We start from the raw sequence: 18,563 nt of genomic DNA on the forward strand, positions 1-18,563 counted from the left end.
TCCACGAATGGTCACACTTTTGTAATGTCAGCTGTGTATCAAGTCACAATAGTGTCGATGTGTCGCTATCGAAAATACCAAACACCAGGTTATCGATTACATTTCAAACGATATTTTAGTTGTTCGTCAACCAGCCAGCCGGCAGCTTGTAGTGAAAATTTGTTTATGCTCTGAAAATGCAAAATAAATAAATAAACAATATGGATACGCAAATTATTGATTCTGTTAATGATTTTTTGGTAAGCATCAGTGCAGTAGCAAATAAAATTTTGTAACACAACCAGCTAATTCAAACAGAAAGTGGACTCTATCGACGAGGCGTTTGTTAGCGTCATTGTTTTCAAACCGGAGGACGACAAAGCAAGCAATTTTACCAATAATTTGGGTAAGTACACAACTAAAATGCGTTTGATTTGGCATTAAATGTAATTTTGCTGTAGTTACTACATTTGCCAATGTTGAGAATCGCGAACAAGTGCTTCGAGCGTATTTACTACGCGCTGCAGAAGCCCCCAGCTATCATATGCAGGTGCTAATGGGGGCTCTGCCGAAACTAGTGGATGCACACCTCATCACAGCAAGGTAAGTAAACGTGGACGTAGATTAAGTATAAATTCTAATATTTTCATCTTCCAGAATGCTTTGCGATAAAGTGCTGTTCTGTGAGAAACTCGACTATGAGCGTAGAACATTTTGGATTGAGAGTTTTCGCCTCATTAAGAAGGTTATTGCCCAGGTAGACTACAAGGGTGTACGTGAGATTATGAAGGCTTGTCGCGACAAGGCACAATGGTTTCCACTCAACGTCAATGTCACATACCTGCCACAGCTGATGGCAGTCGAAGAGATCTTACGCTTCATTTTCGATCGAAACAATTGCCTGTTGCCTGCTTACTTCATAGCTAACGAGATAATGCGACCATTTCCCTATCACTGGAAACTCAACAAGGTGATGACAGACTTTGTGGAGGAATTTCGCACCACAGCACAAATGGTGTCGATTATTGGACATGCAAATATGCTACCCATTGTGGAGCACTTTGGCTATGCGGATCATTTGATGAACTCGTGGCGTCTAGATCACAGCACATTAAAGTTCAACTTCAAAGGCAGCCTACCATATGAACCAGAGTTGCTAGAGGATCAGACCCCGCTGTTACGTTACGTGTTGGAGCAGCCATATTCTCGTGAAATGGTTTCCGTTATGCTAAATTTACAGAAGCATCAGAAGCAACGTTACAATGCACTGGAGGAGCAGCTAGTCAATCTGATAATACACGCTATGGAAATGACTGAATCAAATGATGCCACTGCGGGCAGTGGCTTTAATGCTTCCGACGAGCAAATCACGCCCAATGAATGGGTGTGGCTACATTTGTCTTCGCAATTGATATACTTTGTGCTGTTCCAGTTCGTCAGCTTTATGCACATTGTGCTCGCACTGCACGAGAAGGTAGAATAGCCTAATTTAAAAATCACCGTTTCTTTACTAATATTTCATATTATATTGTAGCTGTCTAAACTGGAGCTTCGCAAGGGCCGCGACCAACTCATGTGGATACTTCTCCAGTTCATCTCGGGCAGCATTCAAAAGAATCCAGTAAGTCAGCTAACATACTACAAGACCAACTCACTAAAACTACTTTGTTTTTAGATAACCAACTTTTTGCCAGTATTTCGCCTATTTGATCTGCTGTATCCCGAGCAAGAGCCACTGAAGCTACCCGACTACAATAAGTCTTCCATGGTGCGTCACATGGCGCCAATTTGCATCTGGATTCACTTGATGAAAAAGGCTCGTGTGGAGAACATGAACATAACACGTCCACTGCCCATTGCCCTGAAGAATCATCACGAGTAAGTTTATACATTTTGTTTCTGAAAGAGTCTCTGGGTAATATTGCTTTCCTTCAGCTTTCTTCAACATCTGGTGGCCCCAAATAACATGATGAACGCCACACTGGGCAACGATTTTCGCATTATTCTCATCTGCAATGCCTACTCCACGAATCAAGAGTATTTCGCACGCCACATGAATATATTATTGGATGCCATGAATGGCAATGCCAAGACAGCTAATGGTACTCCAATTCCAGCTGTTACCTATTCCGTGGCAGTGCTCGACAGTCTGACTGTGCACAGCAAGATGTCTCTAATCCACAGTTTTGTCACACAAATGCTAAAGCAGGCGCAGAGCAAGACAATGGTGCCAGCACCTGCTTTAATTGAAACTTACGCACGATTATTGGTCTACACAGAGATCGAATCGCTGGGCATCAAAGGTTTTCTGAGTGAGTTTAGTTAAGATTTCCATTGTACATTTATTTTATGTGCTCTTGATTTGTAGCTCAATTGCTGCCAACGGTGTTTAAGAATCATGCTTGGGCCATGCTGCACACTTTGATGGAAATGTTTTCCTATAGACTACATCATGTGCCCACTCATTATCGCGTCCAGCTCTTGTCGCTGCTCTATTCTCTCTCCTCCGTGCCACAAACCAACAAAATGCAGCTTAATCTTTGGTAAGTTTTGCTATCGAGTCGATCGACCCAGCTAATAATTTAAATCTTGCAGCTTCGAATCGACAGCATTGCGCCTGATTACCAGTATTGGTTCCGCAGAATTTCAATCGCAATTTTCGCGTTACATGAATGACAAATCGCCCGGCACTGTGGCCTCCAATGAGAGCGAGGAGCTGAATCGTCTACTTATCCTAACATTAGCACGTTCAATGCATGTGCATGGCGGAGGCGATGAATTGGCTGGCTGGTGCAAGGATTTCTTGGGCAATATCATGCAACATACGCCGCATTCGTGGCCAGTTCAATCGTTAAATTGCTTCCCGCCAGCACTCAGCGAGTATTTCACACAGAATAATCATCTGGCAGAGAATAAACAACAGCTGAAGAAATCCGTGGAGGAAGAGTATCGCAATTGGACATCGATGTCCAATGAAAACGATATAATTGCTCACTTTATCAGACCCAATACAAATCCACTATTTCTGTGTCTGCTCTTCAAAATCATTTGGGAGACAGAGAGCATTAGTCCCGTGGCATACAAGTAAGTTATTTGTGGATAAATCTTATAATTCAAATTGACTTTAAATTGATATTTGCTTATAGAATTCTGGAAGGGATCAGCGCACGTGCTTTGTCCACGCACTTGCGCAAATTCTGCGATTATTTGGTCGCTGAAGTGGCCAGCTACTCAGATGGACGAGACTTTGTCCACAAGTGCGTGGATACCATTAATAACATGATCTGGAAGTTCAATGTGGTAACAATTGATCGCTTGGTCCTCTGCCTTGCCTTGCGCAGTCATGAGGGTAACGAGGCACAAGTTTGCTTAATCATTATCCAATTACTGCTATTGAAAGCGTCTGAGCTGCGGAATCGTGTGCTAGAGTTCTGTAAGGACAACAATCCCGATCACTGGAAGCAAAACAATTGGTTAGCAACGCTTTAGAAACATGTTTTAATCATATCTAATTGTGGTATCTTTTTTTTTTAGGCATGAGAAGCATCTGTCATTCCATCAGAATTACCCAGAGAAATTCGCTCCCGATGAATCTGCGTCACAAATTCCACTGCCCGTTTATTTTAGTAATGTTTGTCTACGTTTTCTACCTGTCCTCGATGTGGTTGTGCATCGTTTTATTGAACTGACAATACCGAATGTGCATCAAATTCTTGGCATCATTCTGGATCACTTAAATATACTTTACAAATTTCATGGTAAGTGATTTATATATTGCTTCGTAATTCATTTTATTAAATTCATTTTATTTCTCAGATCGTCCTATAACTTATTTGTACAATACCTTACATTATTATGAACGTATTCTTCGCGATCGCTTGCCGCTAAAGAAGAAGCTAGTCAGCATTATAACTAGCGCCTTCAGTGAAATCCGTCCTGCTAACTGGAGCGTAAGTGAGCCCTATAAAGTATATTTGCAAAGCCAGGATACCTTGTGGACCCCCGAATTAAGCTACTACATGAATCTCATTAGACGTTTGGCGGACAGTGAGTAAACTCTGCAATACGTTGCTATAGTTGTTCTCTAATTCATTCTCTCTTTAGCCATAAGCGGAAAGAACGTCTTCTACACAACGGACTGGCGTTTCAATGAGTTCCCCAATGCCCCAACTCATGCGCTCTATGTTACCTGCGTTGAGCTGCTGGGCTTGCCTTTGGCACCTTCAGTGGTCGCAGGCAACATCATCGATGTGATAGTCAATGGTTATGCGGTGATTCCTCAAAAGGAGATCCATAGTTACATCAATGCAGTGGGCATTGTGCTGGCCGCTTTACCAGAACCCTACTGGAGTGCCATCTACGATCGCCTACAAGACATGCTCAATACACCCAATATGCTCAACTGGACGTACCGCTTCAATGCCTTTGAATTATTCAATTTTAAGACTGTGCGTGAGGCAATGCTGGAGAAGAGCTATGCCGTTGTGCTGGCAGTGGCACATTCTGTCTTCCATCACATGGGCGCCTTCAAGCTGGCCACGATGACACTGTATATTAAGGAAAAGCTGAAGCCGTGTGTGCGCACCGAACAACAATTACTCTACCTTTGCCACGTCTTTGGACCTTTCCTGCAACGCATTGAACAAGAAAAACCGAATGCTGTGGCAGGCATTGCCATATTCCTATACGAAATGCTCGAGACTGTGGACAAACAGCATGGGCCGAAACCACTCGAGTATATGGATCAAATCTGCGACTTTCTGTAAGTCTATTGTATAGAACATTTTACGAAATTAATAATATTGGTTACATTTTATTCCTGTGCAGCTATCACATAAAGTACATACATGTGGGCAATATTATTAAGAATGAATCAGAGGCGATTATCAAGAGACTCCGACCTCTGCTCCAAATGCGTCTACGCTTTATAACCCATCTGAATCTAGAGGATATACATACCGAAAAGGGGTGAGCCGTAAATAAAACAATTTTATGAAATATTCGGAGTAGTATTTTTACATATTTCTTTAATAATTATAGTACTGATGGCAATGCGAATGCCAATGCCAATGCGACAACGAATGCAAATCAAATGACACGCTCGCCACTGCAACAAGTGCAGCAACAGCAACAACAACAGCAGCAGCAACAGGTACAACAACAGCAGCAAACAACAGGTGCTGGGTCAGGGAATGCAACAACGACAAGCGTGCCGCTGGGCAGCGGGGGCAATGCTCAGCAACAAATGTACTTGCAGCACATGCAACAACAGCAACAACAACAACAGCAGCAGCAACAACATATGCAAAATATGGGCATGCGTCACAACTAGACAAACTACCACTTTTACACCTAGCTTAAGTTTAGTTCTATGTATTTGTATTAGTATTTATTAGTGTATAAATGCAGTCTAGAATTCACAAACAAACGTAAACGTATATGTAATTCTTAATTAGCTTAGTCCGGAACTACTCGATGTTCTCAATCCGGTTTGAGCTATGCACGCCAGTTCACCTCGTGTCTCTCAGTTGTGCTGACGATACTGCTCGAGATGCACGCGCTTTACTCAGCTATTCTATTGATTTTTCTTATGCCAAGGAGCATAACGAGTGAACTGTGCGACCGAGGAACCGGTGAGTGCAAGGAATTGACGGACACAGAGTGTCCAGACATCTTCTACAACCAACATCTAATTGGTGCGAATGTCAAGTACTGCAATGAGTTCGAAGACATCGTCTGTTGCCCCTTGCCGCTGAATGTGCAGCAACGTTTGATGGTGGATGAGACGCGGCCGTATGAGAAACGTGAGTGAAAAGCGATTGCATTGCAGCTACTAATCCTTATTATTCGTAGAGTGCAAGCGCTTCAACGAAATGAGACCCACTTGCCGCAATGTACCTTTTATTATTGGCGGTACTAAGGCCGAGGCTCGTGAGTTTCCGTTTATGGCATTAGTGGGCAGCAAGGAGCGCAACAAAACCGAAGTTAGCTGGGATTGTGGAGGTACGTTGATACATCCCAGATTCGTGGTAACAGCAGCTCACTGTCTGGTGACAAATGAAAAGAAGGAGCAGCGTTTGGATCCCAATTTTGATTCACCCAAGTTTGTGGTGCGTCTTGGTGAATTGGATTACAACAGCACTACCGATGATGCGCAGCCGCAGGACTTTGGTATTGTAAACTATGTGGTGCATCCTTCCTATGATGATGATGAAGATGGCGCTTATAAGCACGACATTGCGATTATTGAACTCGATAAGAATGCAACCATCAATGAATATGTTGCGCCCGCTTGTTTGCCACCGAGTAGTGGAAATGATAATCTACAGCTTACTGCTGCCGGTTGGGGATTCACCAAAAACACCGGTAGCAAGTCATCTCACTTACGCAAGGTCACACTTGATCGCTTCGACGATGATCTGTGTATCTCGCGACTAGATCTCGAGATAGATAGGCGTACACAGTTCTGTGCAGGTTCAATCAACGGCAATGGGGACACCTGCAACGGCGACTCAGGTGGACCAATCTTTGTCCAGCATCCGAATTATAATTGCCTGAAAATACTCCTAGGGGTTACCTCTTATGGTCGTATTTGTGGTAAACAAGGTCTGCCTAGTGTCTATACCAAAGTACATCTCTACACAGAATGGATAGAGACCATTGTTTGGGCCGAGTGAATGAGGGAGAGATCCAAAATAGTTTCACTAATCGTTTTATTATACAATGAATTCTGCAAAATATACATTTTGTAAATAAATATGCTTAAACTTAAACTTTAAAAATTAATGTAAATCATTATTGCCTTTCTAGTATGTATGTATGTATGTAGATCATAAATATGTACATCTTAATTCAATTAGCATCTTTTATAACTTAATTATGTAGATTAGCAAATGTATTTTGAGTGAGGCTATCATCAGTCCATCAATATAAGAGGAGGGAATTCCTGATTAAACATCACCATGAAATCTGATTTGGGTAAACCGATTTAAACGTATACGTAATCATCATTATAAAACATTTAGACAATATCGCCTATGCCAAAACAATATTGCATTTTATATATTTTTACGGAATCAATCTACAACACAACAGCACATTAGCAAAATGGGTTCCTGCATTAAATTATACACCCAAATAATATTTGGAATAGGTCTTACATTTGGACATACAACTCAAGTAAATACATATTTAAATAAATTAATTCAAATACTTATTTTAATACAATTTTTTTAGATTTACGCTCGATTTGAATTTACCAACTTGGAATGTGTTGCAATAGATAAGGCGTTCGGTATATTCGACTATTGTTATCTAAAGTCCGTTAATCGTACTTATAAATACGCATCAGCGAAATATTTGCCCCTTCAAGTTCCCATCAATAACATCGTTGTATATATCAATCTTATTTATTTTTACTGTCTGCAAGCAACTTGCTAACTACGTGTTCTTTACACCATTTCAGTTAAAAATTGAACTCATGAAACGCTTGAATGGCTATAAACCATTTCTTTACAACATTTCTTTTGATTATTGTCGCTTCATGAGAAATCCCAATTCAGGAAATAAGGTAGAAACTTTCTTTTTAAGCCTTGTTCAACCTTATACTAATGTTAACCACACTTGCCCATACAGCGTAAGTATTGGAGAATCACTTAAAATTAATAATTACGAATTTAATTTTAATAGGAGTTTTTACTTGTGGATAAACTACCGATCAGCTTTCTCGACTACAAATTAACAAAAATCTTACCGCTTCCTGAGGGAGACTATCGCGTTCAAGGCATCGCGGTGGTCAGTGGCATTAAAAGAGCTTACGTCAATACCTATTTTAGGATATTTTAATGATTAACTTTTTAACTTGTTATCTGATTATTACAAGATTATTTATCAATATATTTGAAATCAATGTGACACCCGCAATATTGTCCAACTATTAAAATAATTCCTTGTCTGTCTGCTTCATTGAATAAACTATCAACTCACAGACCAAGAGATTTATACTACGAGGTTGAAATTTTTGTGTATCATAATACTATAGTTAACGATTCTTTATCATTTAATCGAACTGTGATAAATGCACATATGTACATACATACAAACTTCATACACTTATTCACAAACCATTACATAGAATTATCAATATACACATTTTCCAATTTTGTCTAATTGGACGATAATCTTCATCTATGTATTTTATGTTGTGCTTCAATAATTATCCATAGAGTTCGAAATAGTTTTTAGTGCAACAATTTCAATCAAGTACACTACATGGTGACATAATGGATGGTAGTCGTCAACTCGATACTAAAATAATAATTGTGCTAATCCTTATTTTGGGATTCATAACTAATGTAAATATATACATTTTTTTTTAAATTAAAAGGGTGTCTAATTTGTTTATGTTTTTAGATATATACGAAATTTGAATTCACTAACATGGAATGCATTGCAACAGATAAGGAATACGGAAAATTCGATTATTGTTATCTAAAGTCTAAGAATCGTACCTATAAGTACGCTTCAATGAAATACTCAACATCTGAGATACTTCCCAAAAACTTACTTGTACGTAAAAATTGTATAATTTATTCCACCAAAAGATCTGCTAGTGTTTCGTTATTATTTCAGATCGCATTAACAGTCGAGAAACGCTTGAATGGGTATAAACCATTTCTGTACAACATTTCCGTGGATTTCTGTCGCTACATAAGAAATCCCAATCCAGGAAATAAGGTAGCAAATTTCTTCTACAGCCTTATTAAACCATATACTAATATTAACCATTCTTGCGCGTACACTGTGAGTATTGAAAGCATCTTAATGGAAGTCACAATTTATAATATTTAATCTGAATAGGGTGATATAATTGTGGATAAGGTGCCAATCAGTTTTCTGAGCTACAAATTAACGGAACTTCTACATTTTCCTGATGGAGACTATCGCATTACAACGTACATGATTATAAAGGATATTAAAAGAACTAAGATCATGATTTATTTTAAGTTATTCTAATCTATTGTAATATTTACTTATAGCAACCGAATCAATAAATCAATTTTCTCCATCTGTAATGTATAAAAATCTCAAAACAATACACATAGCAATCGAATGTTGAATTGTTTACTAACTGATTCAACTATTAACTCACAGCCCTAACGGTAAATATAGATTTTTACTATCTAATTCAACTTTAATAGTTGACAATCTGAATCTATACTAAGTTATGCTTCAATAAATATTCGCAATACAGAGTTCGCAATAGTTTTGAGCGCATCAATTTGAATCAAGCACGGATCACGGTGACATAATGGGTGGCAGCAGTTCACTCCACATTAAAATATTAACTGTGTTAATCCTTATACTAGGATACATAACAAATGTAAATATTAATATTAAAATAAATAAAAATAATTTAATTTTTTATGTTTTTGTTTTCAGATATATTCGAAGTTTGAATTTACAAATATGGAATGCATTGCAACGGATAAAGAGTTTGGCAAATTCGAGTATTGTTATCTAAAGTCTGTAAATCGTACCTATAAGTACGCTTCAATGAAATACTCAACATCTGAGATACTTCTCAACAACATAGTTGTATTTATAAAACACAAAATATATACCAGCTACGAATCTGTAATTAAATATATATTTTTATTATTTCAGATAACAGTAGCAGTCGAGAAACGCTTGAATGGTTATAAGCCATTTCTTTACGACTTTTCCTTTGATTTTTGTCGCTTCATGCGAAATCCCAATCCAGGAAATAAAGTTGAAACCTTTTTCTACAGTCTTATTAAACCATATACTAATGTTAACCATACTTGCCCTTACACTGTAAGTATCACACCTATTTAAATTTTAGTCCAAATTTAAAATAATTTATCTATATAGGGCGATATAATTGTGGATAAAGTGACAATCAGTTTTCTGAATTACAAGCTAACGGAACTTCTACCACTTCCAGAAGGAGACTATCGCATTACAACTTATATGATTATAAAGGATATTAAAAGAACTAAGATCATGATTTATTTTAAGATATTCTAATCTATCGCCAAATTAGATATGTTATAAGTTGGAATTTTGTATTATTCATATTCATATTGCATAATAGCCGGATTCTTATAATTTAAATATAATAAATAGCATTTGTATTTTAATAATATAGTCAATTAAATCTCAATTAAAAACAAATAAACTTGGATGCAGCACCGTGAAATAATCAAAGAAATATCGATTGGATATTTAAATAAATATAGATATATAATATCATCACTTTATTTTGTTTTGTTAAAGTAAATATACACAAATAAATCTAATTAAGAACTGACCTAACTCGTCAAAATGTCAATATACTCATCAACCGATTTATTTGAAATGGACGACAATCTTCTATATCATGTTCTGCTTCAATAATTATCCGCAATAAAATACCAAATAACAAAATATCATAATAATAAATTCATATCGAGTTACCAAGTTGAACGCGACACAATGGCAAATCTTAATGGAGCTTTCGGGATCGTATTAAATATCATAATTATATGTTATATCTCAACTCAAGTAAGTATTAAAATAAGTTCAAAATTTATTAAGTGATATCTAATTATTGCTCCTAGGTAAACAGCGTTTTTGAATTCACAAATATAGAATGCAACGTTTCTGATGAATTTTGCAAAATCGAAACTTGTTTTTTGAAATCTATAAATCGCACATACAAATACGCTAGCCTAAAGATACAACTGTTGAAACCTATAAACAAATTTTGGGTACGATTTAACACATATCACTAAAATGTTAAATACTTAAGAAGTAAAATATTTGTAATATTTTAGGCTCACGTGACTTTCATGAAACGTTTAAGTGGATATAAGCCATTTCTTTATAATTACTCCGTTGATCTTTGCAAATTAATTCGGAATCCTAAATCAGCAAATAAAGTGGCGCTTTTCTTTTTTAGTCTTTTTAGTTCATATTCCAATTTAAATCACTCATGTCCTTATGTAAGTAATTGCAGTTGTTAAGTATTAACATTCATTAACAAATTGATTTCTTTTCAGAGTGGGTTTTTTATTGTGGAAAAGCTTCCCATTAGTCATCTCAATCATAAACTCACTAAAGTTCTACCTATACCTAGTGGTGATTATAAGATTGTCTCCCATTGGATAATGGACAATTTTCGTGCTATGGATCTCAATGTTTATTTTAGAATTTAAAATATGCTCAATGTTAATGCTGCCCCATCAATGAAAATATATTAACTGCTGTAAATGTAAAATATATGGCAACGCTTTAACATAGCTTTCGCTCTCTCATTCTCGCACTCTCAGTGGATGCCACTGCAGCTCAAGCTCAGCTTGAAACAAGAGCTGCCAGTTTAGAAAAAGTCGTGCTTCGAAACAGACGTGTGCTGTCCAACAGTTGTAGTGTGTGAGCTTTTTATTGCCGACGCTGTCTGTGTGCAAGGCACGTACGAATAATACTTTTGACTTGTGCCGCGTTGCATTGCAATAAATCAGGCGAAAAAGTATTTGATTAATAAACAAATGCAGCCAATCGAAATGTACATTGAATGCGCATTCGATTTTAGTTGATTAACACATCGACAGTGTGTGGGTGCAATCTTCTTTTGTGGAGTGCGCAACGTTCCGTTGCTTTAGATTTTTCGTATATTTGAAACTAACGCTCAAAAGTGCCGCGATTGCATTGTTTTTGTTGTGACTTTGATCGTGTGCTACACCTCGCGCGCGTTGTGCTCCCCTCTCTATCTCTGTCTCTGTGTCTCTCACCCATCTACTCTCATCAACTTCAACTACCTAACCGTAACTTGCAAGCGCGTGCGTGTCGTAACTTTTGATTAGCTGTCGTCTCATCGCAGTCGCAGCAAAGTCTTTCCACGTCGAGAAGCCTCAGTGCACCCTTTGGAACATTGCGCTTCGCGTCGTATATATTTTTGTTCGTTTTTCGTAAGTTATCGCCGCCTACATCGCATATCTTTTGCAGTTGCAGTTGCCGCATCGAAGGTGAGCATCAAAGGAATTCACGTTTCTTTTTGTTACTTCTTTTTCTGTTTGTTTTTGTTTTTGTCAGTTATTGTTCTTTGTGTTGTCAGGAGAAGCACACACTCACACATAGAGCTATAAATAAACGCAAAAAAGAACTGTCAGGGAGCTCAGGTGTTTTGGCATTTGGCCAAGTTGTTGCTTCAGGTATTGGGGAATCAGAAGCGAAACCTGCAATAATCATTTAGCATTCACAATTGGCACGAAAATATACTCATACTCATCATCATCATCATCATCATCCCCGGTCCCGGACAAGTATGGGATGCTGTCTCAATGATGATGACGATGATAATGCTGAGATGAGATCATTTCTAAAATCAAAGAGCAATTCTTTTCGAGCTCGAATTGGTGGCAACCGCAAGACAAAACAAAAGAATGGCCAACGACAACGACAGCAAACAAAACAAAAAACAATTCGACAAATTCCTGGTGTATTTGCTTGTAAATCATTAATCACTTAGGAAAGGTTTTCGACAGACTGACTCAGAGGTGCGCACTTAAAGACTTTCATTAAACAAATGAAGATTATTTTGTATGTTGTATTTTGACTGTTGCGTGCTGTAAGAACTTTTGTCTGGGGCCAAAGAATCTGCTGTTAATTAATTGTAGGTTTCCTTACCTTATAAAAATACTTCTCTCAGATGTTGAGCCGCTTAGCCAAAGCTGTTAAAAGGTTTGATTGTATCTACACTTGGCGTTTTGAAAGGTGGCTTTTAAGAATCCGAAATGACGGAGCTGTTTGTCAGTCAACATCAAATTGATTTCGGCCTATAGCACAAAGTGGGCTAACAAATTGCTAAAAACAAACAACAATAGCGAATCGAATTGAAAACAAATCTATATCACATAATCCGCAAGTCACTTGCCACTAGCTGAAAATGCGGCTAACACAAATGACCTTGAGGGTAATAACTCTTCGGAGCAGCTAAAGTCTGTGTTAGTCATGCCTGGAATGCGGTTCGGCTGCATTGCCAATTCGCTGGCTTTTTAGCCAGCTGCAAAGCACAAAACAGCTAACAAAACCGGATGCCATCTGCATGCATCTAACAGCAACTGAACATGGTTCGAACACAACACAACTGCCCCTGATCCGATTCAATATCGAACCCACACAACGAACTCTCTGAGTGCAAGAAGTATTCTATTATATTCTATTGAACAGTCACAGAACAGACACGCAGCAAACGGAATTATGAATCGTTGCTTATATTTATAGAGATTTTTATTAACATACTTATACAATATGCCACAAGGAATTTCAATAAGCGAAACGACAATAAAAAATCAAGAAGAATCAAGCAACAACACGACTAAGCGAAACCAGTCGGAAAGATTTGTCTAATGGTGCGCGGGGCTAAAAGCAAAACGGCTAAAAGCAAACTGGTTAGAAATATACACACACAGACGCACACATACACACACACACATACAGAGAGTGGCTGATACTCAATTAGAGATTTAACGTAGTATTCGTTGACTGTTGTTGTTGAATAAAAACCTTGGAGCGCATCTTGACTCTTCAAGATTGAGTGTATAAACGACGGCAAAACACAACATGTAATATTCGATTTATCCATCGATCTGACTAACTGCGCATCTTCTCCGATTCTCTGATTTACAATCTATAGATATACAAGTACAAGTACATGCACTTGTCTATGCCTGACTGACAAGGGAAGTGGCCGCAACGACTACAACTTCGATTAACATATCGCATTCCAATTCCAATGTTGAGTTTTGTCATTCGTTGCCGCTTGCGAAACAATTGCACACGAGTGTAATCAAAATTTTTATTTGGCCATGTTAATGCGTCAAGTTCGTTGCCTAAGTCTTTCGTTTCGTCTTAATTCCCCCTTAAGGTTAGCGTCACAGTGTGCCCGCACAGCCAAGACAGTAACCTGACCTTATCGAGCGCACAGTAATATCCGCTGGAAACTAAAAAAATCTTTGTCGGACAGTTGTCTGAACAGTTTGGGGTCATTTTTGAGAGCACTTCCACCCGCTGCTCACACAGCTGTGACCTTTGGCTATTACCCTTTCGAATTTGTCGCCCATTCAAGCTAGACTTTGTAATGTATATAGTGAACTAAATATTACACAAGTTCACAGAGTTGTTTATAGAAATGCATAGGCTTTCAAGGTGAAATTTTAGAAACATTTCAAAAGGCGAGATATGTGTTTTTCTTAGTTATTTATTTAAATTACATGAATATATAATGCATTTACTCTTTTTCTAAAATTATAATATGGCTTATGCAAGCTAAAGCAACTAGACTTTGTTATGATTATAACATAGTTCATTTTATATTGCACATATTTGCTACGTGTTCATAGAAATAAATAGTTGACTTTTTAGAGACTATCCAAGCACAAGTGTTGTATTTTGTAAACTTATTTATTTAAAGTATTATCATGCGCATTATTATCTTGCTAACATTATTATGTCGCCTATTTATCAACTCATTGCACAACTTAGCAGTGTGTTTATGGAAATGAATAGTTACGTTTTAGACAATTTATTTATCTAAATTATTATTATACATATTGATAATAATGTAAGGAAATAAATAGTTCGGGTTTCGTGAATTTATTTATTTAAAGTATTATTATATATGCCTATAATATAATGTACTTATCTCCCTTGCTAAAACTGTATCAATTATAGGGAATATGTTAAAATGAAAAGTAATTGTCAGACTTCACACACATTAAAAGATGAGCAACTCCCCATGTAGTTGTAGCGTATATCGAAAACAAAGTTAACTGCCTCGCTCGCACTTCAAATCCCAATATAGGGTATCTAATAGCCATGTGGCTTGCCATTTATAGCTATGCCAATTGCTTTGGCCGCATTCGGCAATTTATTTCAATGTCAGCACAGCAGCTGCATCCCAATTATCAGGGTTTGTCTGGCAATTGACAATAAATGCCGTAAACCGCACATATCATCAGCGATATGACGCAATGGTCTGGCAGTCAATCGGCTGGGCGCGTGTTAATCTATTACTGAGTATGTCTAAGTCAAATTATAAATCAAAGCACGGCCCATTTACGTATGGGTCAACAAAACACCAAAATAGAAAAGTAAAGAAGAAACACAAATAAAGTTTATAAAAGTCACGCAAAATTTCGCTGAAAATGACACAGAAAAACGCCATTTAAAATTAAAATTATTCAGCGAAATTTGTTATTGTTTTTATACTTATTTGTGTGTTTTTTTTTGTTTTTTTTTTTTGTATCTGCGAAAGTTAATGCAAATCATTTGGATGCGCCAAACAAAAGGCGCATCATTTATGCCGTTAATGAATTTTTTTTCATTTTTTAATATGTAAAAAATTAATAGAAGCGGCAAAAGTTGCAGAATGATGAGCATAAAAGGCCCGAAACGGGTTTTTAGCCAGGCCATCAATTTAACAGGTGTGTACAGGTGGTTGGCAACAGGTGAGCGGTGTCAATGTGAAAAATAAAACTGCTTTAAACAATGATTTAATGTTTATAAATACAATTTACGAGCCACAAATCAATTTGTACTAAACGCTGCTCCTCTCCATGAAACTCAGCAAACAAGTTCAGCAAATTAAACACCCAATAACACAACAATAACAAACAGGTTGATGCGACAAGTCTCAAGTGCGGGGCCTAAGTCAAGACTCCAGTTGTCTCCTCTGGCTGCCATCTAATACCAACAAACCACTGAGGCAAAACGGCCATCATTTCATGAGCACAATTGTTGTGTGCTTGCCATCTTGATGAAATATGATCTTATAGGCAATGTTTATGCTGTGTCTATAGTAACTGCAATAAAGACAACAGCAACAAATGTTTAGGGATCAAGTTTACCAGACAATAAACTCGACAAGTACTCGAATAACAAATAAACGCTTAACGCTCTCGCCTGAACCCTGACCTCGACTTTGACTAGCCATAACTATAGCTTTAACTTTAGCTATAGCATTTGTTTTAGCTTTAGTTATTGCTTTGGCTTTTGGCTATTAAAAAAACCTTAACACAAAAACTTGTGTAGCTCGTTAGGCTTGATTCTTGTGAAAGTTGATTGCTGTGACTTTCCATAATGCCATTCAAATTAAATAAATAAAACAAACCAGAACCGAAAATTCGCATAAATTCGCTTAGCAGTGATTATTGTACACTATATCGAAGCTTCGCTGTACCAAATTGCTGTCAACATATCTGTCGAGAGCTACCCATAACGATCGACAGCATTCAAGGCGTTGGACATTTTGTAACATAATTAAAATGGCCTTTGATAAGGTATTTAAAAACGAATGACTTAAGACACGAACTTGCTGCACCAGTTCGACTAGATTACAAAATTTAATTTTATGTTAATTTTGAAATCTAAATGCGCAAAAGTATTTGTAGCACATCAGCTCAAATTTGTTAATTTTTTACAAATTATAACTTTTTGAGTGGCGCATTCCAAGGCAAATCGAAATAGAAAACAAATTAATAGAAAAGTGGCAACTTTCACTGTAAATAAATAAATAAGCAACTGCTTTGTTGCTGAATGTTGCTGAATGTGTTTATTTTACTAATTAAATTGATTAACAAGCGACAGCAAGACATCAAGACAGACAGACAGAGCAGCTAACTGGGCCCCCAAATGCCAAATGTTGCACATTTGCACGAGCACAACCACGCATCAACGTCACTTGAGGACGCAACTTGGTCAACTTGTTAATCAACGAGGCAAACACACAGAGAGCCAAAGCCAAAGCTAGAGCTTAAGCTAGAGCTGGAGCCACAGTTACAACCACAATTTCGAGTTGGCCAAGTGGCGCTATTTATGTCACGAATAAAACTAAACCAAACAGTTGGACAGCTCAGATGGCAAATAGCCTGATAGCAATTATAGTAGGCCAAATTGGCATAAAATGTGGATTTGTCAATCGCTAACTCGTCGCGATTCAACTCGACGCAAAGCAACTCTCTTTCAATGCGTGACATTCCCCATTCCAAATCAAATTCCCAGTTACTCGCATGTTGAGAAATTTGTGCGCAAATTGAAACCGAATCACACACTCATAACACTCATCATACTCATCATAATGACGATGACTTTCGCAGCTTTTTGGCTCGCACAGCAGCAAACACTCAAGCAGCTCTGACACCGTTAATAGCCGTTGGCCATAACGCATACGCCATGTTTGCCCGTGTGTGTGTGTGTTTTGTGTGTTTCATGGTGCGTGAATCGAACTTATCAAACTCAAAATTCAACGTGCAGTTTATCAATAAAGCCTGATTAGAAAGTTTGTGTGCGCCTTGAATATCATTTATATATTTTATATTTTGTGTGTGCTATTAATTTTTTTTATTAGATAATAATAACAATAAATTTATGTGACATTTTCTGAGCAGCTTTGAGCGCACCCATAAAGTAATCCCCTATAAAGAAAATCTTATTGCTACGATAAAAATGTTTTATAAACAAATTATTACAGGAAAATTTGTTTTATTTATTACTACTACTATACTAAAATGTACTTAATAAATATATGAAGCCAATAATCTATTTTTAACGAGTCTATTCTACTAGAAACAAAATTATTATCCACTCTTAAAAGTAGAGTTAAATATTGGTTAGCAATAAAATATTTAAAAACGCCTTCAGTATTTTGTAACTTTATTTATATTACTATACAACACAATTAAATGGCAGATATATATTTAATTTAAAATAAGAAAATCAAATAATTAATTTGATTCCTTCAAAGCGGGCAAAATAAATTAAAAATGTAATGTTTGACCCGCATTTTGAGCTAACAATTTGTGTTTCAATCAGCCCAACTTCCCGTAACGCGCCCAACGTTTATTACACAATTTTTAAACAACAATTTAAAATCAATTTCAGCTCTATTACTTTGGCTGTAGTTTTGGCAAACTTTTTTTTCTAATTTTGGTAATTTCTCGTTAAAAATTGGAGCGCGCTTCCAAATTGTTTGCTTGTTTCTTTACCAATGGAAGCTGCCGCATTCGTTACAGTTACAGATACAGATACAAACACAAAGATACAGATACAACAAAAAGCTAAAACTAAAGCTAGAGAGAGATACAGAGATAGTTGGGAGCACTTGTTGCTGTGGTGGCAGATCGCATAGTGTGAGTATCTATCTATCGTAAAACCATTAATAGCTGACTATTTTGTTTTGGGCCAGCAACCGGTTTCTGGGCACACACACACTCGCACACACACACACTCTTCGCTGGCGGTACAAATTTGTGTACCTTTATTTAGCTGCCTGTGTATATTTTGTGTTGTGTTGTGTTTTTTTTTCTCTTTTCTTATTTTGAAAATTGTATCTCAAGCTGAACATGAATGAGCTTTTCGAATATTTCGTAACCAGTTGGACTGCATTTTTCCCGCAGCTTGTGCTCGGCTCTGCTCTGCTGTGCTGTGAATCGAACATGAGCAGCGTGGCCAAAATGTTTACGTCTTGGCCATAATCGATAGCCCACAGCAGCAGGCAAAGTCAAGTGTGTGTCTGTGTGCGTGTG

General features: G+C 37.3%; 7 protein-coding genes across 13 annotated transcripts in view; 6 read left to right on the plus strand and 1 right to left on the minus strand.

Annotated features, from left to right (window-relative positions):
* The window catches only part of LOC117571890 (transmembrane protein 170A), a 153,947-nt gene that overhangs the window by 88,979 nt on the left and 46,405 nt on the right, over positions 1-18,563 (minus strand). The window lies entirely within an intron of this gene.
* On the plus strand, positions 108-5,405 carry LOC117567225 (mediator of RNA polymerase II transcription subunit 23). Its single transcript, XM_034247056.2, has 15 exons — positions 108-239; positions 298-385; positions 441-582; positions 637-1,453; positions 1,514-1,600; positions 1,655-1,857; positions 1,915-2,291; positions 2,348-2,522; positions 2,575-3,063; positions 3,126-3,452; positions 3,514-3,737; positions 3,796-4,026; positions 4,084-4,741; positions 4,807-4,947; positions 5,020-5,405. Exons 1-15 carry the CDS (start codon positions 201-203, stop codon positions 5,309-5,311), a joined length of 4,290 nt encoding a protein of 1,429 aa, XP_034102947.1. The 5' UTR covers positions 108-200; the 3' UTR covers positions 5,312-5,405.
* LOC117567227 (serine protease snake) lies at positions 5,440-6,747 on the plus strand. Its single transcript, XM_034247058.2, has 2 exons — positions 5,440-5,783; positions 5,833-6,747. The coding sequence occupies exons 1-2, from the start codon at positions 5,531-5,533 to the stop codon at positions 6,654-6,656; spliced, it is 1,077 nt and encodes a 358-aa protein (XP_034102949.1). The 5' UTR covers positions 5,440-5,530; the 3' UTR covers positions 6,657-6,747.
* On the plus strand, positions 7,087-7,824 carry LOC127565748 (uncharacterized). The gene is made up of 4 exons (XM_052005894.1): positions 7,087-7,158; positions 7,216-7,371; positions 7,445-7,615; positions 7,669-7,824. The coding sequence occupies exons 1-4, from the start codon at positions 7,087-7,089 to the stop codon at positions 7,822-7,824; spliced, it is 555 nt and encodes a 184-aa protein (XP_051861854.1).
* Positions 8,015-9,158, plus strand: LOC117567230 (uncharacterized). Its single transcript, XM_034247060.2, has 4 exons — positions 8,015-8,333; positions 8,392-8,547; positions 8,611-8,781; positions 8,839-9,158. Exons 1-4 carry the CDS (start codon positions 8,262-8,264, stop codon positions 8,992-8,994), a joined length of 555 nt encoding a protein of 184 aa, XP_034102951.1. The 5' UTR covers positions 8,015-8,261; the 3' UTR covers positions 8,995-9,158.
* LOC117566603 (uncharacterized) lies at positions 10,477-11,198 on the plus strand. Its single transcript, XM_052005897.1, has 4 exons — positions 10,477-10,545; positions 10,602-10,751; positions 10,818-10,985; positions 11,043-11,198. Exons 1-4 carry the CDS (start codon positions 10,477-10,479, stop codon positions 11,196-11,198), a joined length of 543 nt encoding a protein of 180 aa, XP_051861857.1.
* LOC117571005 (uncharacterized) overlaps positions 11,370-18,563 on the plus strand; it is a 28,490-nt gene continuing 21,296 nt past the window's right edge. For all 7 annotated transcript variants that reach the window (XM_034252955.2, XM_052005624.1, XM_034252958.2 and 4 more), the window contains exon 1: positions 11,370-12,005. The gene's annotated coding sequence lies outside the window, so the exon portion shown is untranslated. The remainder of the gene's footprint in view (positions 12,006-18,563) is intronic.

This window comes from Drosophila albomicans, chromosome 3 (genome assembly GCF_009650485.2).
Source record: "Drosophila albomicans strain 15112-1751.03 chromosome 3, ASM965048v2, whole genome shotgun sequence".
Taxonomy (NCBI): Eukaryota; Metazoa; Arthropoda; class Insecta; order Diptera; family Drosophilidae; genus Drosophila; species Drosophila albomicans.